The sequence below is a fragment of the Rattus rattus genome, chromosome 1 (assembly GCF_011064425.1).
Source record: "Rattus rattus isolate New Zealand chromosome 1, Rrattus_CSIRO_v1, whole genome shotgun sequence".
Lineage (NCBI taxonomy): Eukaryota > Metazoa > Chordata > Mammalia > Rodentia > Muridae > Rattus > Rattus rattus.
Window position 1 is genome coordinate 246,550,234 of NC_046154.1, and position 24,899 is coordinate 246,575,132.

General features: G+C 46.9%; 1 protein-coding gene across 1 annotated transcript in view; it reads right to left on the bottom strand.

Moving 5' to 3' along the window:
* LOC116912486 (maestro heat-like repeat family member 5) overlaps positions 1 to 24,899 on the bottom strand; it is a 74,772-nt gene that overhangs the window by 31,805 nt on the left and 18,068 nt on the right. Inside the window, exons 4-9 of the mRNA XM_032916560.1 lie at positions 24,378 to 24,506; positions 8,904 to 9,063; positions 7,716 to 7,768; positions 1,730 to 1,837; positions 1,315 to 1,431; positions 299 to 418 (exon numbers count right to left, since the gene is read on the bottom strand). Of these exons, the coding sequence (XP_032772451.1) occupies positions 299 to 418; positions 1,315 to 1,431; positions 1,730 to 1,837; positions 7,716 to 7,768; positions 8,904 to 9,063; positions 24,378 to 24,506 (687 nt within the window). The remainder of the gene's footprint in view (positions 1 to 298; positions 419 to 1,314; positions 1,432 to 1,729; positions 1,838 to 7,715; positions 7,769 to 8,903; positions 9,064 to 24,377; positions 24,507 to 24,899) is intronic.

A 24,899-nucleotide genomic window follows, 5' to 3' on the forward strand; every position in this document is an offset into this window, starting at 1 on the left:
CAGACCTGCAAGATCACAGAGAGCTCCCCAACCCAGGAATCCCCATGGAAAGGCTCCCAGGCACTGTCTTCTGGGGGAGTCATGTAGGGTGCAGTAAGGTGGCACAGAGTGGAGCCCCCTCCAATGGTCACAAGCAGTTCTCGGGTCACGTGTCTCACCTTTTGGGGTAGATCTTTGCCTCAGTGACAACCATAATCCTGCAGGGGTTGCTATACTTCCCTTCATGCAGTGTGGGATTTGATGTTCACTCCTACTCCCCCAACCCCAGCCTACAACCCCAGGAACCCTGAGTTGATACCTTCAGGGAAAGGTTCTGTAGGCTCCACTTGAGCGGTGTGCTCCGCCCGAACTGTTCTAGGATGGCCCAGGCATCGTCCAAGTGGCGTTCGGCAACCAGCCCCACTGTGAGAGCAATGCCCTGTGGGTAGAGTCCCCGGAGTCTGTGACCTGAAGCCAGTAATTCCCCAGTCCACCAGCAGGGGCAGGAACTCACCCACAATCTAGGACTTGCAGCCCAGAGCCCAGAGCCCAGACACCCAGGAGGTGTCTCTGGTGGAATTGGGGAGGCAAAGAGGCAGAAAGGGAGCTTTTGGGGTTGGTTGTCTCTCGTGCCAGCTCGGCTCTGAGCAGATGTCCTTGGGAGCAGCAGTGAAGATGTCTGAGGTGCAGGAGATGCGATTAGGGCTTAGTTTGTGACTGAGTCAGAGTTCACGCTGTGATCAGCCTTCAGGACATGATCAAGATCAGGGCTTAGTGTAAGGCAAGGATCAGGCCTCAGTGTGTGTTCATGGTCAGGTCTCAGATTGGGAGCAGCACCAGGGCTCAGTGTGGGACCAGGATCAGGGCTCAGATTCTGACTGGAGAACCACTGTTTGAGAGTTATAAGGATGCAGTGTGAGACCAGATTCAGGAGGTCTCCGTGTCAGGAGCAAGGTAGAGAGGCTCAGTGTGTAACCTTCGGGGCTCACTATGGGAGCAGGATTAACAGTCAGTGTGCCCGCTCGATGATCAGGGTTCATTGTGAAACCAGGTAGGGGGCTCACTCTGTGACTAGAAACAAGGCTGAGTATGGACAGGATCAAGGCTCAGTGTGAGATAGGACCACGGTTCAGGATGTGATGAGGATCAGAGCTCTGTGTGATGGAAACCAGCAATCAGTAGGTGACCAGCACAACTCAGTTTATGACCAGTTAGTGTGTGACCGACCGTGACCAAAGCTGTGGTTTGGGTTATGCAGTTAGAGGGTCAGAGGAAACTGGGCCTTTACCTCCCCACCCCCTGCCCTCTTCCCTCCCCCCCCGTTTGGGAACTCACCTCCCTTTGCTTGTCCCACTGGTGAGATGTTTCCAAGAGGGCTTTGAGATGCATCCTCACGGTGGTGCTGTTCTCCTCAGCTTGAAGGATTAGCCCGTAGTAGACAAACAGGAAGGCCTGGTAGGGTTCAACATCCTGTCCTGAGCAGGACCCACCTGACCTGAGCTCTTATGATCAACTTCCCCGGAGTTCCCTGGGTTCCCTCACCCTGAGACCACCCTTCCTATCTTGGCTAAGGATGGTCTCAACCCCAGCCTGTAGTGAGGAAGGGAGGCACTTCTAGTCCAGGCTGAGCCTAGTTCCTTCTCTCTTTAGATGCACCAGTTTTGTTCAAGGGCCCTGCTTGTCCTGGGGCACAACCCATGGGCCTACGTGGTGAACAGGCTGGGGCCCTTGGGAACCGTGAGGGGCCTACCTTCTCTGGGGCATGCTCTTTCTGTGTCTTTCCAGCCTTGGTGATAGCCCACAGCAATTCCTTGGACCATACATCTGTATTCAGGAATGGCACTGACTTTCTGGTCATCTGTGAGCAGGTGAGGCGAGCAGGGCTGGAGGCATTTTCCTAGAGCCTCAAAGCCCTGGCTTCACTATCCCCTGCTCCTCCCTCCTCTATGTTTGTAGCACTTGTGCTTGTTGGGTGGATCTCAGAGATGGGGAGTGCATTTCTCAAGCTGTGTTCAGGATATCTGAAAGCCTGGAGGCTGCAGTGTGGCAGAGTTCAGTCTGTTTCCTAGTGTGCTTCCAGTGCCTGGCGTGGTGCCAGCCGGTGGTAGGCACTTGACTGTTTCTTAACAAAACACGGGATTCTGTAAGGTTCCAGCTTAGCTCGGTAAGATGGCTGAAATGATGTCTAAGAGTCCTTCATTTCCAACGTTCCCAGATGCCGTAAGTTAACGACGAACCTGAGGTTTTTGTTCCCAACATTCTTCTGGTGTTAGGGACACCCCTTCACACCCAACTCTTGGAAATTATTGATAAATGCTCAAAGAAGTTTGCTTAAAACATATAAGCTAAGTTGAAAGATACAGTTGAGAGGGCGATGCCCCCTGGCTTCTCTTTTGGAGTGGTAATGTAGATTCTGTGGCATTGCATGTTGGAAGTATGCCATTTTCTTTTTGATTTTTACAGGTTACAATTAAGGGATCGCCTTGAGATTGTCCTGAAAGAGGCCAGACTTTGGACTTTTCAACAGTGTTGAGACTGTGAAAAGCTATGAAGACGTTTGGAGTTGGGTTAAATGCCTTTTGTTCTGATGTGGTTACAAGCCCGTAGGGACCAGGAATGGAATGTGGTCACTTGAAGGATAATGGCCCCCATAGGCTCATATATTTGAATGCTTGGTTCCTAGTTGGCGGAACTATTTAGGAAGGATTAAGAGGTATTGTAGGAGGTGTGTCCCCGGGGGGTGAGCTTTGATGTTTCAGAAACCTACAACATTTCCAGTTTACTCTCTCTCTGTCTCCTGCTTACAGACTAGATGTAAGCTCTCACTGACTGCCCCAACACCATGCCTGCCTGCCTGCTCCCATGATCCTTACCGAGATAGTCCTGGACCTTCTGATGCTGTGAGCCAGCTCTAATTACATGCTTTCTTTTATAAGTTGCCTTGGTCACAGTGTCTTTTCACAGCAATAGAAGAATAACTATGACAATCCATTTTAAATTGCAAAGGGGAACATATTGATGAAGGAGGCATAAGCTCAACTTGGTTGCTATTGATGAAGTGGAAATTAGAGGCCGAGGCAATGGCTCAGGGGCTAAGGTAGTTTACTGGGCAAGCTTGGGGATCTGAGTCTGAAACCTTAGCACCCACCTTGAAAAACCCCAACCCAGCCCAGCCCAGCCCAGCCCAGCCCAGCCCAGCCCAACCCAACCAACCTAACCCAACCCAACCAGCCCAGCCCAGCCCAACCCACCCCAACCCAAGCCAACCCAAGCCAACCCAGCCCACCCCAACCAACCCAAGCCAACCAAGCCAAGTCAAGCCAACTCAACCCAACCCAACCCAGCCCAGCCCAACCCAACCCAATCAAATCCCATCCCCAATCCCCAACCCAGCTCAACTCAACCCAACCCAACCCAACCCAACCCAGCCCAGCCCAGCCCAGCCCAACTCACCCCAACCCAGCCCAGCCCAACCCAACCCAGCCCAGCCCAGCCCAGCCAAGCCCAGCCCAACCCAACCAACCCAACCCAACCCAACCCAACCCAAGCAACAACAAACAAATCAAGCACTGTTGGATGTGTCTGTAATCCTAGCAATGTGATTATCCTATAATGAATATTTAAAAAAGAAATGGAAATTAATATTTAACTTGGGCCAAGACTGTGTAAAGATTAGATTCATAATATTATTTTCACCAACTGAGGACCACAGACCATTAAGTTGGAATGGAGCTGGGAGGTTTCTATTGCTGCTGCCATAGGGTCTTTGCTTCTGTGTGTGTGTGTGTGTGTGTGTGTGTGTGTGTGTGTGTGTGAATGTGGAGACGCTGGTGGGAACAGGCTTATTATGTGCCACCAGTCTTATCACACCTGACACACAATTATGGTGTGGTATGTACTCCTTGATTATGATAAATGACTCCGTTGCTGGCTTATGCAGCCACACCTTTGATCATTACTTGAGTATATTTCCTGCATATATATACATATACATATACATATATATACATATACATATATATATATATATATATATATATATATATATATTTCTCACTCTACAACAGTGTCAGCAGGCAGTAGCCCCATACAGCTTGTGAGTACCGACTCTTACTTTCATCACGGCCCTGTTTGCACGGCACTGAAAATGCCCAACAGATCTGTAACGGAAAAGAAGTGCTCTTTGGTAGCAGGGTGATTGAATTGACAGCTTTTCGTATGTGTATGTGTGAACATTTTGGCAGCACCAATTAAAAAACAATATTGACACAAATTAAATCCCCAAATACAATTGTTTAAGCAACTAAACTTTTAGGGATTTATCCTAAAGAAGTCCTAAATGAGAGACACTGAGAACCCAAGGGGGAGCGTCTTGTAAGGCAGATGACCGTCCTAGAGTGCCCCCTGTAGGTAGGATTGTTTATGTCATCCCCTAGTCTTACTCTTCTATCCCGGAGATGGATATTGCTCCCATTAGATGGCAGAACCTGCAAAAAGCTTGCTTGTCCTGGCTGGGCCCTGCTCTTGGTCCTTTCCCTTTCCCTGCTTTCTAGGATACAGAACAGATGCCAGTTTGATCCCAGGTTGTGACTCCTGGGATGCCTCCAGGTTACCCAGAAATAGTAGATTGTGTGTGTGTGTGTGTGTGTGTGTGTGTGTAGGGGGTCCTGTCTTCTCACCCAGTCCCTTTTGTCCCTTCAGTGTGATGAGTACCACAGCCTCTTGTCTGCAATGTGAATGCCAAAACTCTGAAAATTAAACATTTTCCTCCCGATATTTCTGTAGTCTCCTCTGTGTGTGGCCCAGTCTGACCCAAGCTGGTGTGGCATGGATTGCAGGGCTTATGCATACCTGTCTTTGCAGCACGGGCAGTGTCAGTGTTTCTGTCTGTGCATGTGCTCTACACTCTGTTCAGAGCATCCAGGGACTATACAGGGCAGGCACCATTTCATTTAGAAAAATCAGAATATTTGAAACTTTGAAGCCTATCTATTCCTAATTGATTTATATATATATATATACATATATATACATATTACATATTATATATATGTAATATATGTATACGTTACATATATGTATATAAATCATATCCGTGTGTATAACACATATATGTATATAACATATATACAACACACACACACACACACACACACACACACACACACACACACACGGGCTGCAGAGATGGCTCAGTGGTTAAGAGCACTGGCTGCCCTTCTAGAGGAACTAGTCTTAGTTCCCAGCACCCACATGGTAGTTCACAACCATGTATAACTCCAGCTCTGGGAGATCCATTGCCCCTTCTGCAGGCACTGCATACACATGTTGCCCAGACATACATGAAGGCAGAACACATATACACACCTTGTCAGTTCTTTCCTTCATGTGGGTCCTGGGATTGAACTCAGGTCATCAGGGTTGGTGTAAGCACCTTTACTCATGGAGCTGTGTTACCGTTTAAAACCTTCAGGCATCGTTAACTTGCAGTGAAGTGCACAGCACAGAGTGCAAGAGATCTGAACACACATTAGAACTGTGGGCTTCATTACCTTCTAGCTCCTGGAATCTGCACAGAGCTCCCGAGACTTGACACCAGCATGACCCTTTCTGATTATAAATTAGTGTTGGCTTTTCTGGAATTGCCTGTATTTAGAGTCCTTCAGTGTGTGCTTTTTTTTTTTTTAAGCTAAGTGAGTATTTCTGAGATCCATCCAACCTGCTGCCTGCATCCAACTTCATTTTATTTTTTTTTAATTTGGAATTTGATTGTTTTTAATTGGTTTGTGTTCGTGAGGCTTCCCCTTGTCTGGCTTCCTAAGGTGGACATCCGGTTGTAGGTTCAGATCTCTCACTGGAGACATTGCTCTGCCAGCCCTACATGAGCTACTCCCTTGGTAGCTGGCAGTACCAATGTCCAGTTTGAGGCTAGAGCAAGGATGGCTGCTGTGCGCTTTCTGTAGGGGCGTGCAGGGTCCACAGAACAACTCCACAGGATTCCTCAGGGCCACAGAACTCCATCGGAGTCCTCCAGGTAGAACTGGGCATTTTCTTTGCTGGAAGCAAAACTCAGGAAAAATCCCGACTTGCCAGATGCTGCCCTGAATAGACAGACCAGACCTTACCTGCTCTTAGTCACTGTCAGCTGACTGGTGACACCTAGTGCCTTAAGATGAAGTGTGATCCAGTCACCTCTCCCCACCCAGGTTTAGAGGTGGATTTCAGACCTGCTTCCTTGTGTCCATTTCCTAGGCAGCTAATGAATAAATTCGTTACTCTTGCAAGCCTGCAGTTCAGTGACTGGCCTGCTTGCTGTGCAGCTGGCAAAATGGGCTTTGCTCCGAACAGGAAGATTCTGTTGCCATTCTCAAGGACTATTGAGGCTGTCTGCTTCTTCTTGTCTCAGTTCTGATAGTCTTCCGTTTTGCAAGGAATCCTTTATTACGGAAAGTGTTTGTGCAGTTGTTAATTAGTCTGTGCTGAAAGAGACATTCCGCCCTTAATCAGTATGGTGATATTTTGTGAGGAACTTGTTTTCCTTTCTTTGTGTTTGCTATGTAGACCAAGCTGGCCTCATACTTAGGGCACTTCTCTTGCACTGAGTGCATTTTTCCTTCTTTCTATTTATCTTGCATTTAGTTTTTTCTCCCTTGGTAGCTTTTAACAATGAAGTTTTAGATCCTCACTAATATTTTAAAAAAGCCTTTTGTACCTCAGGATGTTCAAATATGTTTTCATTAACACATAAAAATATTTTTCTAATTTTCCTTCAGATGTCTTTCTCCTACATTTTACTGAGAAGCGAGTTATTTAATCCCCAAGCATTTGGAATGTTTTCAGATATATTTTTAACACTGACCTCTAGTTTAGCTTTTGGTCATAGAAGTCTTCTGTTTGGTTTTAGTCCTTCTAAATTTATTGGGTGTTGATACACAATGTGTAACAGAGAGAGAGGCAAGTCCTACTTATTGTAGCGAGGATCCCCAATCAGATGACTGTGGCTAGTGATATTTCTGGTCCTCCAGTCCTCAGTGACGTATTTCTTGCAATTCTGTTTCATCTCTCCAACCCCACTCCTGCTTCTCTGCCTGCTGCCTGTCACAATGCTGACCACCAACACTGAGCAGCAGGGCCCCCTTGGGTTCTACACTGGACAAGACCTTCACAACCACCTCTCCCCCATTTCACAGATGAACAAACTAAGCAACAGAGAGGCAAAGGAAGTCAGCCCAGGCCACAGTTGTGAGTAGTTGACATTGGACTGTAAGCCAGTACAAGCCTCTCACTTGGGAGAGGGTCAGAGATGGGCCTGTTGTGGGACTGCTTCTGGGCTTGCCACACCTTCAGTTCACCCAAGCCTGTCTCCCTTCTTCCCAGGTCTTAACTCTGGCCCCTGTGCTTTTTCTAGTCCCCGAAGTTGAGTGGCATGTACTTGTCTGTGTTGAGCATCTACTCTGTACCAAGTGTCTAGAGACCAAGATCAAATCCTGGCTCTCCCAGTGACCGTGGTCAAGCTACCTCCTGCCCTTATGCTTGGTGCTTATCTGTAAGTGGAGCTTCTCTGTCTAACTTCCTGCCGTCCCTATTTCCTCTTCCTCTGACCAATCCCTTCATTTTCTCCACCTTTCCTGTTTCCCTCTTCCTCGAAGGCCACGACAGGGGCTCCCGAGGAAGTTTGCTGTCTCTCATTTGTTGATACCCCTCAGAAATTCTGGGGTGATGGGCTCCCTCTGTACCTGAGAAAGCAGATCTTTCCAGCTCTCTCTGTCTTCTTTCTTGAGAAACTTCTCTGTGGGAAAAGAGGGTAGGCTACAGGCCAGGTCTAGCACACCCACCCCAGACACCATCTGCTCCTGCCCGGTGGGATCCACAGGGATATGGTAGGGCAGCCTCCAGTAGGAACATGAGATGGAATGGCGGTGAGGGTCTAGAGACTGGACCCTTGGTACTGCCTGCGTCCAGTGGTTAGGCTGCTTGCCTTCTTTGGACCTTGCTTTCCATTGGTAAATGGAGGGTTTCTTTGAAGCCTGGCCTTTTGGGATATGCTGTGGTCCCTTCAGGTATAGAAAAGTCAGACTGGGAAGGGATACTTGGTGGGGCTGAAGGCCTTTTAGGAAGATTGGGAATTCTACCATGATGGGAGGGCTTGCTTTGGGGATCCCTCTGCATTGGAAGGGCCCCCTACCCTGCCTGTTAATTTGGAAAAGGGGAAGCTGAGCTAAGTCAGATCCTGCCTGGTCTCAGGCTTGAGCACAAACTTTCCAGAATATCTTTGGAGCCTCCCTTCTTCTTCCTGCCTGACCTTGTTGGCTGTTGACCTGCAGCTCCCAAAGCCTGACTAGATGTGGCCATACTGCCTGCCTCCAATTGGAAACCCTTTAGAGTGGCCTTCCGGCTAGCTGGTCCTGTCACAACCAGCACCTTCCTGATTGGGCAAGATCTAAAGGATAGCACATGCACGTGAAAAGAGTGAATGAATGAAGCAAGCAGAAAGCCCAGGGTACGAGGTAAGGCAACCTCCATGACTCTGGCAATCAAAGTTACTTCTTTGAGCTGGGATTCTCATCTGCCTTGTGTGTCCAAGGGAAAGCAACTCGACAGTCAGTAGAGAGAGGTGTCAGGGCAGAGTGACAATCTCACAGGGTCTGGGCCGACTCCTGAACCAACAACAATGTGACTCTATCAGACTGTATCACAGAGGTCCTTTCCCCTTCATGGGAAGGTCTGTAGAATGGCCAGGGCTACTGAGGGCTTGTGGGGCATGGAGCTCAGAACTGCTGAGGGCTGGTTGGACTGTGGGAGCGTAGGGCTTCAGCCTGTATGACCCATGTGTAACTATAGCCACGGGTAGAGGGTGGTCCCAGAGGCCCTTCACGGTCTCCTTCCATTGCCCGTCCCTTGATCCACCCTATGGCAGCACATACCTTGAAAGAACAGGATGCCCATTACATATAGCAGGCTGCGGTGTGGGAAGACACCCGTCAGAAGCTCCGTCTCCAAGTGCTTGGCTACTGCCGGCCATGAATGCCGACAGAGGGCCAGTAACACATTGCTGGCTGCATCTTGATATATATCATCCAGTTCCTGAGCAGGGGAAGAAAGGTGGTGGTCAAGGGGGTGGGACATATGGACCAGGGCGAGCGTGGGAAGTACCAAGCCGGGCAGCTCCACGTGTATTGCCTTTACCAAGCCATCTTTTGGATAGAAGACAGGCTAAGGGAACCTGAGATGGGCTGTCTCCTGATGCTGGGCTTTCTAGAGCCCACAACACGAGTGCTGTCTTTGTTCCCTAGCCTTTACTCCCACTCTGCTCCTGCCTGGAGCTCCAATCCCTCTTGCTCTAATCAAACCCATGTTTATTTGTAAGTCTGCTTTCAGGACATTCATAGGGCCTCTGGCTAATGTCACCTTTCCCATGGAGCCCAGACAGCTTAGGATGTCAATCACCCCTCCCCTCCCATTCTTTGTCACCATGAATGAGTTTTGAGTAGAGGCCACATTTCCACCTTAAGACCTCAGTCTGGACAGCCAGTGTTTGTAAAACTCCACAGAAGAGTCCAGCCAGGCCCCTATCTACGTGCACGAGGGCCATTCCCAGGCAGCTAGGAGCCACAGCTCAGCTGTGCCTGCAGCTCAGTTAGGTGCCATACAATGCTCTTCTCAGCAAGTGTGCTGTGTTTTGCCAAACCTGCTCCCACCCACTCAGGGTGCTGTTGGGTGGGGTTGGAGAGAGGTGGATCCAGCAGGATATAGCTGCCTGCTCGAATCTGATGGTTTGGCAGCATCAGCCGGGGTAGATGTCTGAGGCCCCTCCCCCTCCTGCTTTCCCTTGTGATGCAGGAAATTGTCCTGTGAAATCAATATACCAATTACAGCTTATTATAGACACAGTTGTGAGGGCCTCTCGTTAACAGACTGGATTGAATCTGATTTTGCGACTTAAAAAAAAACAAACAAAACCCCCCTAAGACCCCCCTAAAACATCACAGAAGTCCCTCATCTAAAACTATATTTAGGAGATTAAAAAGAGGGAGCAACAGTAATCATGTTCTGAAAGCCAGGAACTGAAGGACAAGGGAACTGAAAACCTAGGGCTATGCCAGCAGCAGGGAGCACTGAGATCTGGCCCCTCTCATCACCATCCCCTGCATCTGGAGGGACTGGTGGCCTGGGTATGATGGTGGCAGTGAAAGGGCTGGGAGGACAAGCCATGCCGGGCAGAGCTCTGGATATGACAGGGAGGAAACCATACAACCTTCTACCCAGTAAAACTGAGAAACAACTGACTGGAGAAAGGGAGAGGCTGGACATAGAGGACAACACCAGGTAAAACTCTTTATGGACAATACAGTACTCACTGTGGAAAGTGCAAGGACCTGAAAGCAGGGCATATAGAAAGCAGGACATGTTTGCAATCCTCCTGCTGGGGAGGCAGCAAGGGTGCATCCCTACAATTGGCTGGTGAGGTGCCAGCCTTATGTACTCAGTGAGCTCCAAGTCCCAGTGAGGGACAATGTCTCAAGAAACAATGTCCTCCTGAGGAACGTCACTTGAGGGACCTGTGGCCTCCATGTGCACGGGTGCATGAGCACCATGAATATGTACTCGTGCTAAACAAATCGTGAAAATCGATTGATGCCACCAGAACAAGAAGAGGTGCCCTCCCTGAATGCTAGTAACAGTGCATGCTGTGAGAACACACATCTTTTGTTTTATCCCTGGTTCCTTCCTCCTCGTGCATGGTAGAGCACAAAATCTAGAATTATCTTATCTATTATCTTATCTAATTATCTATGTCCTAGCTTGCTTTCTGTTGCTATGATAAACACCATGACCAAAGCACTTGGGGAGGAAAGGGTTAATTTCACCTTGTAGGTTACAACCTGCCACATAGGATAGGCAGGAGCTTGAAGCAGAAACTGGAAGAATACTGCTTATTGGCTCTCTCCTAGTTCACAGTCAGCTATCTTATTTACATAGCTCAGGCCCAGCTGCCTAGGGAATGGTACTGCCCCAAGTGAGCTAGGCCCTCCTACATTAATTAGCAGTTGTGAAAATGCCCCACAGACAATCAGTCTGATAGAAGCAGCTCCTCGGTTGAGGTTCTCTGGATTCCCAGGTTAACAGCAGGGATGAACCATCACATTCCTCAAGGCAGGCTGCAGACACCCTTGTCTTTCTCTTCCGTTTTGTCTTGGGGCAGATCATAGAGACCTTCAGACCTGCCTTGTCCCATAGTGGGTCATCTGACCTATTTCAGGGAGTTCCTGCCCTATGCCTTGGAGGGAGGAATGTTGCAAACAGCAGCAGGAAGCCCCTGAGCCCTTGAATGCTCCCCCAGACAGGTCATTTCCAGGAAATAGCCTGCACAGGTCAGGGTTCACACATTCCTTGACAGCTCAACCCAGAGAAGTCTCTGGGAATTGGGAGTACCTGGAGAGCGCAGGAATGCTTCCTTCCTTCCCCACACCTCTTTCTATGCACAAGCTTTACAGCCTTCCCCTGAGTTCCCTTAGCTGCTTGAGATAATTAAGTGAAGACTGGGAGGTGGTTGTGGGAATCCAGGTCTGTGGTTGTTGTTTAGGGGAACAGGTATGACAGCTGGGGCTGTGACAGTGTCTAAAGGGGGCAGGTGGCCTGGGGATTGAGCCCAGCCTTCAGAGATGGAGGCCACCAACAGGTAGAGAGTGTCAGAGCCTCCTTGGTTTGGGGGATGCCCTGCTGGTGGCTACAGCCTCAGAGCTGTTGGATGTTGGAGCCAAGCACACACCTCCTCCAAGGTCACAGGCTCCTGCAGCACCTGAGGTGGGAAAGTGAAGATAAGATGTTGGTTTCCCCTAACACCTAGAAGGGGAATGAAAGAGAACGGCTCTGTGAACAAAATCGAGGTCTCCTGAAAATTAGAATTCTGAAGGGGTGACACGTTAGAAGCTGCTGCCTGTGTGTGACTGTGAATGAGAAGTGTCACAGTAACAGGGGTGGGGTGGATTTTATTCCAAAGAGGAAGAGAGAGGAGCAGCAGGACTCCCGAAAGAGGTGACAGAGAAAGACAAGCTGTGCAGGGAACAGAAATAAAACTAAGCCCCAGCCCTGGCTCCCCCGCACCCCTAGACTGAGGTGGGATGGGGTAAAGGCAAAGCCTCATTTACATGTGTTATAAAATTTGAAAAATAAAGATCCGGAGGGGTGCTGGAGGCTGGGGAGATGGCTATGACAGTTAAGACACATCCTGCTCTCTCGGAGGACCCAAGCTCAGTTCCCAGAATTCATGTTGGCAGCTCACAGTCACCTACAGCTTTAGCTTTGCTTTAGGGACCCAAAACCCCTTTCTGGCCTCTTTGGGCACTTGCATACACAGAGAGAGAGAGAGAGAGAGAGAGAGAGAGAGAGAGAGAGAGAGAGAGAGAGAGAGAAGAGAGAGAGAGAGAGAGAGAGAGAGAGAGAGAGACACACACAAGTCTTTAAAATTACTAGTGTGCAGATCTGTACATGTGGGCACACGTGTGTGCATGTGGGGCTCAGGGGACAGTTGTTTTGGGGAGCTGGCTTTTTATCTCACCTCTATGTAGGTGTCAGGAATACAACTCTAGGTTTGCACTGAGCCATCTCAGCAGTTCAAGTTTGTTTATTTTACTTAAAAAGAAAGCTTTTGTATTTTTCACACCCCCCCTTGTCTAGTATTTACAAATTGTTCTTTCCTGTTCAGATTTTCATCTCTTGTTCCTTCCCCTCTTCCTCACCCTCTTTGTTCTTTTTTTGTTGTCTTTTATTTAAGCCCTCTTCTTCCTTTTCCCCTTTCCTGTCCCCTTTTTGCATTTTATGTGAGTACACTGCTGCTGCCTTCAGACACACCAGAAGAGGGCATCAGATCCCATTACAGATGGTTGTGAGTCACCATGTGGTTGCTGGGAATTGAACTCAGGACCTCTGGAAGAGCAACCAGTGCTCTTAACCGCTGAGCCATCTCTCCAGCCCTATTTCGTTCTTTTTTTTTTCTTTCTTTTCTTTTTTCTTGGAGCTGGGGACTGAACCCAGGACCTTGCGCTTGCTAGGCAAGTGCTCTACCACTGAGCTAAATCCCCAACCCTTTCGTTCTTTATATATATAATAATATATTATATATATTTTATTGCTTACCTTAACCATTGTACCTTGACAGCTTACAATATCTCCATAACTTCTGCCATTTTCTTTTCTGCAGTTATCAGTGATGTAGCAGTTAGCTTTAATTGATCTTAATTATGTTTCTTTTTCTGCTCTGGTTTGGTGTTGCTGTTGTCATAGTAGCTTGTTTTCTCTTCTCCGAGTGATGCTTGGGATTTAACCCAAAGAGAAAGGCTGGGAAGACTCCAGAATAAAGTCGCAAGAGGCAAATAGCCCAGTAGATGAGCAAACCACACAGCTCAGGAACATGAGAAACACAAAAAAGTAAGGCATTGTCACTTTACTGCTACAAAAGGCCATGACTCTTCCACTACTAAATCAAAGATATGGGGAGGGTTGACATGTCAGTGTATTAACAAAAAGATACGATGTGACAGTAAAATATATTGAAACAAGTAGATAAAGAAGTAGGAAGCCATGGAAGAACATGGGCAGGAGAGCCAGCAACACTGAGGAGTTCAGTAAGAAAGCTGAATGTTGGAAAACAACCAATAAAACAAGTCAAACAGAAATGCTGGAAATGAAACGCTCAGTATATCAGAGAACGCTGGAAACAAAGGATCACCAATATGGGAGGAATTTAACATGAGGTTGAGATTTTTTTTTCTTTTGAGACAGGGTTTCTCTGTGTAACGGAGCCCTGACTGTCCTGGAATTCACCCTATAGACCAGGCTGGCCTTAAACTCACAAGATCTGGCAGTCTCTGCCTCCTAGTGCTGTAATTAAAGGCATGTGCCCGTCGAAGACATCTTATATTCAGAGACCAATTAAAGAATAAATAAACATGGTCATAAGTTGTAGGAATTCTGAGGGCTAACTACAAAACCAAATATGAGAACCAATGAGTAGGAAAAGGGGCTAGAAATATAGTGGAAAACCCCCCAAAGGAAGGGAAAGAGAGGGCATCTAAGAAACAGGAGCAATTTAGAACCCCAAACAGACATGCCTAGGCAAGAGTCACTCGGTGCAGTCACAGTTAAAAAGCCAGGACTACAGAACAAAGACACAGGGCTGAATATTCAAGAAGAAAATGCGGACTTAAAGTTCAGCTGATCAGAGTGATACCAGACTTCTCAGGGAAGATGCTTCAAACCCTCTTTGAGCTCAGAAGCCATATTTACCAACCTTCTCTTAAAAATTAATGGAGGAATAAAGACTACAGAAATGGAGAAAGAAAGCTGCAGAGTTTTCTCCCAAACAAGTTCCATTGATAGTTTACAGAACATTGATAGTTTACACTCTAGATGTGAGTTGCTGAAGAAATTAAAAAGAAAATCCTAAAAAATCAAAGGAAAATGAAAACAGCTTCCGAGGAATGCAACAAAGTGGCTCTAAAATGAGAGTTCACGGGCAAGTGCTTATATTAATAGCAGCAGCAGCAGCAGCAGCAGCAGCAGCAGCAGCAGCAGCAGCAGCAGCAGCAGCAGCAGCAGCAGCAGCAGCAGCAGCAGCAACAACCACTACTACCAGAAAGAGAAAAAACACAAATAAAAAGGGCAACAATGTATCTCAAACTCTTAGAGAACAAGAGTAAGCTACCAGATGGGATGGATGTGATAAAGAGGAGGAGGAAGCAAGTGACACAGGGACTAGAGAGACAACAGAAAGCCGCTGTGAACTGAGGAGCTGGTTTTCTAAAAAGATACACTATTGCAAACTCTTTGTAGGGAGCACCTGGAATGTTAAACGCGCAGTGTTGTTCCTTCAAGGGAAAGCATGGAAAAGGTTGTAGTCAGCTCAGACGTCTGGGGTAGATATGCTTTCTAGCCTGGTGACCTTTGTACAATCTGTGTGGCAGGAGACTTTCTGGCACCAGCCCCTCCCCCCAGACCCATCTCGTCGGCTTGCATTTGTGAGTTAATCTGTAGACCCTGTCTTTTTCCGCAAGGTGTCAGAGGTACTTTAACAAAGACTTTCAATGTAGTCAGATCTGTCTTGGATTTAGCTTACTTTGTTCCTCAAAGAGATTTAGGTAGCTTTGTTGATCATGTGGGATTTTAGTTGATCAGCACAAAAATAGCTGTTTTTTTTTTTAAATTAACCAGATTGTGCTGTGTTTTAATAACCCCAAAATAAACCACTTGGGGGTCAGACTCCCGAAGTTTGAACAAACACCAGATACTGAGTCCCGCTGAGCTGAAGCCTCCCACAGCTTATTACTCTGCTGCCATGAAGGTTGCAAATACACCTGCAACTCTTATCGAAACAAACCAAGAGCTGGAGAGATGAAACAATTAAAAAGTTGGAGATGAGGTGGGGGCAGCGGGACATTATCACCAATACCAGTGAAACTCAGACAATCGTTAGGGACTACTTTAGAAGACATGGATAAATTCCTAGAAACACATGGCCTGACCAAATTAAATCACGTTGCCAGAAACAACTCCAACAGGTGTAGAATGAGTAGTACAGACGAGACAGTAGTGAGGAGCCTCCCAATGAAGGAATCTCAGATCTGGGTGGGCCTTTAAAGAATTAGCATCAGGACTCCTCAGATCATCCCATACCAAGGAAAGGGAGAATACCAACCTCATTCTACAAAGCCAGTGTTATCCTGAGGTCCAAGTTGGTTACCTTTCACATTGCTGGGACACATGAGGAAGATGACTAACTCAGTGGAAGGTTAGCTCTGGTTCAGTTTGAGAGGGAATGGTCCTCATGGTGGGGAAAGCATGACAGAACTTGTGGGTGGATTCCTTACATCTTGGTGTTAGAAAGCAGAGAGAACTTGAGATAGTGTAGGTCAAGTCTGTAATTTTCAAGGCCTGCTTTTCAGTGGCCCCTTTTCTATAACAAAGCCCCACCTGGTTAAGGTCTCACAACTTCCTAAAACAGAACCATCGTAGAGGGGCCAAGTGTTCAAACACATGAACCAGTGAGGGACATATCACACTTAAACCAAAACAATAGCTAAATCATATAAAGGTATGAACACACACACACACACACACACACACACACACACACACACACACGGAGAAAGAGAAAGAGAGAGGCAGAGACAAAGATACACAGAGGGAGACAGAGACAGAGACAAAGACACACACACACACACACACAGAGAGAGAGAGAGAGAGAGAGAGAAGAGACAGAGAGACAAAATTCCCAAATGAACATAGAAAAATTTTCAATAAAATACTATCAGACACAAATTCAAGAACACATTAATACCATTGTGGTGGTTTGAATGAGAATGGCCTCCGTATTTTTATATATTTGAATGCTTGGTTCTTAGTGGGCTGTTGGTATATTGGCTGGTTTTGTGTGTCAACTTGACACAAGGAGTTATCACTGAGAAAGGAGCCTCAGTTAAGGAAAATGCCTCTATGAGACCCAGCTGTAAGGCAATTTCTCAACTGGTAATCAAGGTGGGAGGGCCCAGCCCATTGTGGGTGGGGCCATCCCTGGGCTGGTGGTCCTGGGTTCTAAGAGAGCATGCTGAGCAAGCCAGGGGAAGCAAGACAGTAAGTAACATCCCTCCATGGCCTCTGCATCAGCTCCTGCCTCCAAGTTCCTGCCTTGTGTGAGTTCCTGTCCTGACTTCCTTTGGTGATGAACAGCAATGTGAAAGTGTAAGCTGAGTAAACCTTTTCCTCCCCAATTTGCTTCTTGGTCATGATGTTTGTGCAGGAATAGAAACCCTGACTAAGACAGTTAGGAAGGATGAGAAGTGTGCCTTTGTTGGATGAGGTTTGTTCTTGTTGGTAAGGGTGTTTTGTTGGTGATGGGCTTTGAGATTTCAAAAGTCAACAGCTCTCTCTCTCTCTCTCTCTCTCTCTCTCTCTCTCTCTCTCCCTGCCACAATGCTCCCTGCCATGATGACAATGGACTGACCCTCAGAAACTGTAAGCCCCTCAATTAAATGCTTTCTTTTATAAGAATTTTCTTGGCCATGGTGTTTCTTCACAGCAACAGTGACTAAGACAGAAGTTGGAACCAGGGAGTAGAGTATTACTGACAGACCTGACCATGCTGTTGTTTGGAGGAAAATGGAAGATTTTGGGACTTTGGACTGGAAAAGTGGATGAACGTATTAAGTGGAGCTTACAGGGCTATAGCAGGAACATGGGAGACAGTGATATTTTGGCAAAGAATGAGGCTGCTTTTCGCCCTTGTCTTTAATGGAAGAGTTCTGGGGTTAATTCCACTGGCAGAGGAGATTTCAAGGCGTTAGCATTGACTGCATCCTGTGTGTCCTGTATGGTTATTAGTGCCCACTTTCAGGCAGATCTACAATGAAAAAGAGCAAACAGGGTAACGAGAAATAGAAAAAGTACAACTTGAGGAGAAAAGGGGCTAAGGAAAGGTAATGACATACTGGGCTGAAGGAGATAAAAAGTATAAAGGAAAGTCTGATGCTACATGGAATAAAAAGAGTGCTAACCTCAGGGCAAGGTCCCACCTAGCTGACCTTTCAGTTTGTGAGAAGGAATTAAAGGAAAGCTTAAGTAGCAAATGAAACCACCATAGAAGGAAAGCTGATACAATGTAACTCGAGGCTCTCAGGTTCCAGCCCCAGCAAGCAGGAGAACTCTGTAACTTTGGCCATGTGGTTCTGGTTTTAGTGTGAAGAATATGGGAAAGGGGCTGTGGAATTTTCCTCTCCAGTTATGGAAAGGAGGGGAAGCCAGGCGTGTGTCAGGGAAGTCTTTGCATGGACACCTGCAGAGGCCATTGTGTGAAGCTTTGAAGGCGAAGCCTGGGTTGTGTTGGAGACCTCAAGATGTTGGAGATGCCAGAACTATGGGGATACTTGCCAAGGAGAGCTGCTGACTGGGCCTGGAACCTGCCCAATAGAGAGAACTGTGTTGCAGGCAACAAAGGTCGAATGGATTGGAGTTCTGAAGAGCCCTTTGACATTGGGCATGGAGATGCAGAGTGGCATTTGCCCAGCTGGGTTTTGGATTTGCTTTGGCCCAGGATCTCCTCACTACGCTCCCTTTTCTCCCGTTTTGGAACTTAATATAGATTCTGTGACATTATATGCTTGAAGTATGTGATCTGCTTTAAAGAGAGTTCTAAGTTAAGAGATTCCCTTGGGTCTCAGAAGAGACTTTGGACTTTAAACAGTGTTGAGACTGTAGTAGATGACGGTGACTTTTGAAGCTGGTCTGAACGAATTTTGCATTATGATGTGACTATAAGCTTACGAGGGCCTGGGAATGGAGTGTGGTGGTTTGGATGAGATTAGCTCCCATAGGTTCATATATTTGCATGCTCGTTCCCAGCTGGGAAGGATTAGGAGAGGTGTCTTTGTTGGAAGAGGTACATTGCAGGGAATGGGCTCTGAGGTTTCAAAAGCCCATTCCAGGATCTCTCTCTCTCTCTCTCTCTCTCTCTCTCTCTCTCTCTCTCTCTCTCTCTCTCTCTCTCTCTCTGCCTCCTGTCTATGGATCAGGATGCAAAGCACTCAGTGCTTCTCCAGAACCATGCCTGCCTTTCTGTCACCATGTTTTCTGTCACGATGGTAACAGACTAGTCCTCTGAATCTGTAAGTAACCCCCCAAATAAATGCTTTCTTTTATAGCAGTTGCCTTGGTCATGGCATCTCTTCACAGAGATAGAACAGTAACCAGAAAAATCATACACCAAAATCAAGTTGGCTTCATTTCAGGGATAGTCTAATATATGGAAATTAATAAAGTGTCTATAGGATAGAAATAGAATGAGGGATGGAAATCACATGACCGTATTATGATCATATGAATAGACGCCGAAAAGGCAACTGATAACATTCACATCTCATAATAAAAACTCTGAAGAAGCCAGGACTAAAAGGACTGTACCTCAACACAACACAGGCCATACATTCAAATACCTCAACACAACACAGGCCATACATTCAAATCTACAGTGAGCGCTCGATAAATGAAGGCAGCTGAGGGCATGTCCCCTGAGATCAAGAAGGAGACAAACATGTCTACTCTTTACCCTTGTATCCGGTATAGAGTTTGAATTTCTCGTGAACGTACAAAGATACAGAAACAAATGACATGAGAAGAACTCAAATTACTTCCGTCCCATTTGCAGATGACGTGATTCTTTCTATACCAGTGCTTCTCAACCTTTCTGATACAGCGACCCTTTAATACGGTTCCTCGTGCTACGGTGACCCCCCCAACCATAAAACTGTTTCACTGCTATTTCATAACTGTGATTTTCCTACTGTTATGGATTGTAATGTAAACATCTGATATGTGATCTCTGTGAGAAAGGGTTGTTCGACCCCCAACAGGGTTGTGACTCACAGGTTGGGAACCACTGCTCTACTAAAACCCCAAAAGGCACCACTAGAGAACTCTTAGATCTGGCAAACACTTAGCAAAGTAGCAGGATACCAAAATGAACATGCGAAACTCAGCGATTTTCTACATCTCAGTAATGCCCTTATATTGATAATACACATGCTAAGAAAGAAAGCAAGAAAATAAATCCGATTTACAATAGCCTTGAAAGCAGCAATGGAGACATAAACGCAACAAAGGAAGCGAGAGACTTGTAGCATCAACACTTTAAAACACTGCCCGAGGGATTTAAAGCAAGCACCAGAAGACAGATCTTTCACTGTTAATGGATTGACGGGATAAATAATATGAAACTGGCTACCTTACCAGAAGCAGTCTATAGATTCAATATGGCCCCATCGAAATGTAATGATGTTCTTCATAGAAAGAGAAAAAAAATTAAATTAATATGGAATCTCAGAAGATGCTGGATACCAAAGAACCCTAAGCAGTGAGAGTCATGGCAGAGGTATTCACACTACACCATGGGGCCACAGTAACAGAGCCAGCGTGGTGCTGACGCATAACCAGACAAACCAACCAATGGGATAGAGTAGAGACTCCCGAAATGAACACACTATAGCCTCTTGATTTACAGCAAATGTGCCAAAAATATTTATGTTGCAGAGAAGAATGGCTTTTAACAAATGGTGTTGGAAAAAAAATCAGATCATCCCACGTGGAAGTCTTAAACTAGATCACTATCTCTCACACCGAATAAAATTCAATTTATGATGGATCAAAGACTTTCACGTAAGACTTGACAACTTGAAACTGACAGAAGGAAAAAATAGAGGAAATACTTCAAGATATAGGCGTTGACACACAAACACAGCTCTTATCTCAAAGGGGATAGAAGATAGTTTATTTTGGAGCCGAGTATGAGTGACCGTAGTCTAGAACACAGATTTAGTCTTCTCTAAATTCCATGTCCCAGGCAGGTGGCATTTCTTATGGACTTTTCATAGTGACAGAACAAAAGAAAGCCATGGTGGAGGTATTTTCCAAATAGAGCAGGGAGAAGGGCTAACGCCAGATGGGCCTCTACTTTAGGCCTTAGCTGCTGATAACATCTTATCCCTTTGGTTGGTGGGAAACTAGGGTTTTGATACATTAATGCATTCTAAAGGGTTTTTTTTTAATCTGCTAGAATATTATGTCTCTTAGTGATGGAGTATTTGTTCTCATGCAGAGGAGGGCAAGGAATGGCTGTTTTAGTAGGCTAAAGATAGCCCACGATAAACTGCAATTAAGCTCTGGGTTTGCACCGTTCTGCCCTCTCCACATGGCTGAAGTCAGTTAATCAGCCTTTGCGGACACAGATTCCTTCCAGGAATTCTCGTTCACATAGGCACAGGCCAGGACTTTCTGAAAGGGACTCTAATAGCTCAGGAAACAATTGCAAGAATTGACAAATGGGATTGCATGAAATTAAGAAGCTTTGGCACAGCAAAGGAAACAATTATCAGGGTGAAAGGTCAGCCCGCAGGATGGGGTGGAAATCGTTGGTAGCTATTCATCTGACAGGGGATTAATATCGGGAGCATTTAAGGAGCTAAGAAAATTAAACACCAAAAGACAATCATCCAATAATGAATGGAGCAGGCAGTTCTCAAAAGAAGCAGTACAAACGGTCAATAAGCGTCTGAAAAAAAGTTCAACATCCTTAGTCCTCTGGGAAAGCCAAGTCAGAACTACATCGAGATTCCCTATCATCCTACAGAGAATGGCTGTGTTATAGTTTGCTTTCATGCTGCTGTGGTGAAACACTCATCGACTGAAATCAATTTAGCGTAGAAACGGGTTTATTTGGCTTGTGGGGGAAGTCAGGGCAGGAACTCGAGCAGGAACTGAAGCAGGAACACTTGGTTTAAGCCTAGCTATCTTTCTGCCTAGGGATGGTACTGCCCATAGTGGGCTGGGCCTTCCTACATCAATTAGCAGTAAAGATACACACTCAGGCTAATCTGGAGGAATTTTCTTTTCCCAGTTGAATCTAGCTCATGACAAGTTAACAATAAAACCTACGTAGCACAGGGTGCCATCGAGAAGATAAACAAGTCCTGGTGAGGATGGTGGTAGGGGGTGAGATTTATGTATGGCCGTTCCTCGAAGAACTAAAAGAAGATGTGTCACATGATCCACCTTTACCACTCCTGGGTCTTAAGTCAACCTACCACAGAGACACGTGCATATCCATGTTTACATGGCCCTGTTTGCAACAGTCAATACATTAATGTATGGACTTAGCCTCGTTCTCTATCAGAAGATGAATGGATAAAGAAGACGCAGTAGAAACACACAGTGGAGTTTTATTCAGACATACAAAGGATGTATGTCTGATTCCACTTCTGCAGGAAAATAGATGTAACAGGAGATCAAGTGAAATAAGCCAGATGGGGAGAGATGGATGTCCTTGTCTTGTCTTATACCTGGAATCTAGATTAAACAATACGTTAAAAAAATGAAAATGGACGGGAGGGGAAGATGATTAGCGGTAGTTGTGCGGGAAGGAAGAACAAGACTGGATAAAAGCAGCATGCACGATGCACGTGTTTTTAGGTGTCGCAGCAAAACCCGTTCTTCTGTACAGTGAGTCGATCCTAATAAAACCAGAACTGTTTTCTCCCAAAAGTTCCAGATGCAGCACTTACAACGCTTGCTGGAAGATTTGGAATGTTGTGAACTTTTAGTCCAGAGAGATGGGATAGGAGGCGAGAAGCTTGGAGAGAGAGAGTTCTGTGTATCAGCATTGGCGCAGAGCAGAGGGACGCTGTCAGCAGCACAGGGCGCTCAGCGGTTTTCCGGAATCAGAGGATTCTGCTGCCAGACCGAGGGCACGTGGCCATGACCGTGGCGCCGTGATTAGACTCAGGGTGGAAGTCTGGAGCATGCAGGGCAAAGCCATGTTGGGCTCTTGGAGGGAAAAAAGGGACATATGATGAATCTGGGCTCAGATGGCTTTGATTTTAAGTTACACCGAAGGCACAAAGACTAGGGGGCAGTGATCTTATTTTAGTCCACGTTGCAAGAGAATGGAGAGTTTCCTAGAAGCTGAGAACTCAAAATTGGACCTTTCAAACGTTCTTGGTGAAGACGCCTCCAGGGAATGTGTGTGTCCTGGACTTTGGACTGTCCGAAGACGATCTCTGCTCTGACAGTGTGAGCCACTGCCACAAGCCCTGTGGTGCAGAGGTGGGGACACATCTGGACGTGTTCAGAGGCGGAAAATGCGGAGCAGCCCTGGCCCCCTTGCCACATCCACATTCAGCTTGCCAAACCCCAGACTCATGTCAGAAAGCCTCAGGCGGGTCCCTGTCCACTCCAGGGAGATGATGCCCCGGGATGACCGGTAGCACTCACCTGTAGGTGTGGTCCCTGTCCTGGGGCATTGCTGAAATAAGCCTGCAGCTGCACCAGCGTGTGCAGCTCTGTTGTTGGCTTGCTGGTTTTCTTTCAGTTTCTTGAGACAAGACCTTACTCTGTAGCTCAGGCTGGCCTGGAACACACTGTGTGGTCCAGGTTGGCCTCAGATTCATGGTGGTTCTCCTGCCTCAGCTTATGTGCTGGTATGACAGACATTCACTGTTAAGAATTGGCTTCTAAAGGGGTTGGGGATTTAGCTCAGTGGTAGAGCGTTTGCCTAGCAAGCTCAAGGCCCTGGGTTCAGTCCTCAGCTCCAGAAAAAAAAAAAAAAAAGAATTGGCTTCTGCTGTGTAGTTCCTTAACGAATCCAGCATACTTCACAATGATGGGGAAAAAAACTTGAAAAAAGGAATTAGGTGGACACAGTCTTTGCTCTCTTTTTCCTCTGCAGTCTACATCAAGGCTGTTCAGACTCCCCTGAAAACCAGGCAGCTCATCAAGTCCGCTCTCTACCCTGTGGACTGGCAAAGTCCTCTAACTATGGGAGCCCCCATCCTCTTTCTGGCATAAGACCCTCTTGGTGGGGTGGGCACACCTCTCCCTGTAATAATAACCACCTGGTAAGCTGGCTGATGTCAGGGCTGTACAAAATACCCAGCAAGCCAAAGTTCTTCCCATCCTGATGGGTGTGAGCATTGTATAGCAGTTAGATTTTAACTCCGCAACCACGGGCCCTGTCCCACCCATGTCATCATTTGGTGGCCTGGGGACCATATCCATCTAGTTACCTGCCATACTCAGAGTTTCTTAGAACCTCTGGCTGCCTCCTGCCCTTGTGTTGGATGGCTTCCCCTGGATGGCATTGTGCTGGGCCACCATTAGGAAGTGGCAGTGAGTATGTTGTTACAAACCTTCTCCTTGTGACATGAACCTTCTGTGTGATATGGACAGAGAAATCAGCCTGTCTCACTTGTAGAAGGCTGTAGCTTGGACTGTGGTACATCTTGGTGACATCACTCTTTTTTTGAAAACCATTCGTGCTGTGTATACAGAGTAGTTCAACACGGGGCTCCCCAGGGTCAGTGGATCTGGAGAAAACCACCTGTCTCAGGCCCCTGGAATGCCCTACAGAATGTTAGGGAACCATTGATATTTCTGGTTCATGCCTAGTTTGGTGGGCTGGGGCAGCTGAGTCCCGAGGTTTTATTTTCATCAAGCAGGGACCCAAGAGGCAGGAGCTGAAGCTGGGTTGGGGTCTGAGGAGTGGGGGAAGCTGGCAAGACTTCTTCCAGATGCTGGTGTGTGGGCATCGGGGAGGAGATGGCCAGGAGGAGACATCCTGAGAAAGGGTAGGGCTGAAGCCAGATGGTTGATTTTGTATATGGGTCTAGCAAGGTCTCACATGAGATGGTTCTGTTGAAGAGGCCATTTCAAGGCCAAGGACATACAGAAAACAGGCGGATGGGAGAGCTCTGAGATACCATATGCACATGGCTTGAACCCCCAGGCGATTGGCTGACTGAAGGGCTTTTGGAAGCCCTCAAGGAACCAGCCTGTGTGCTGGGAGTGGGGCGGTGGCCTACCGTGGACTTGGTCATGTGCTCCAGGGCCAGCTGCATGAAGCACTTTTGCCAGGTCTCCTCCAGGACATTGAGGGTTCCAATGACCGTCACCAGGACCTCGAACAGCCGCAGTCTGTGTCGGCAGGAGATCTGTGGAGGACAGAGGCTAGGTTGAAACCGTGGTGTCTGACAGTGACGGGAGAATATGAAAGGAGGCTGGAGGGAGGCACACATTCACTTGGCAATTCTTAGGGGACACCTGCCACGTGCTAAGCTTGAACCTGGCCCACAGACTCGAGGAGGAAGAAGAGCTCGTCTGTCCTGAGGGAACTGCTGTGGACTTAAAAACTCCCCCTTCAAAGTGAGGTCCTCTCTTCATCAACACTTGGGCAGGTTTTCCTCATCCGTGCACTCATGCATTCAAGCATTCATAAATGAATGCTTCCATCTCCATGTGTACCCAGTACCCACAGTTCCTTCCTTCCCTCCCTGTATCAACCCACCTCTCCATCAGTCACTGTAGCCATCTGCCCACCAATCTCC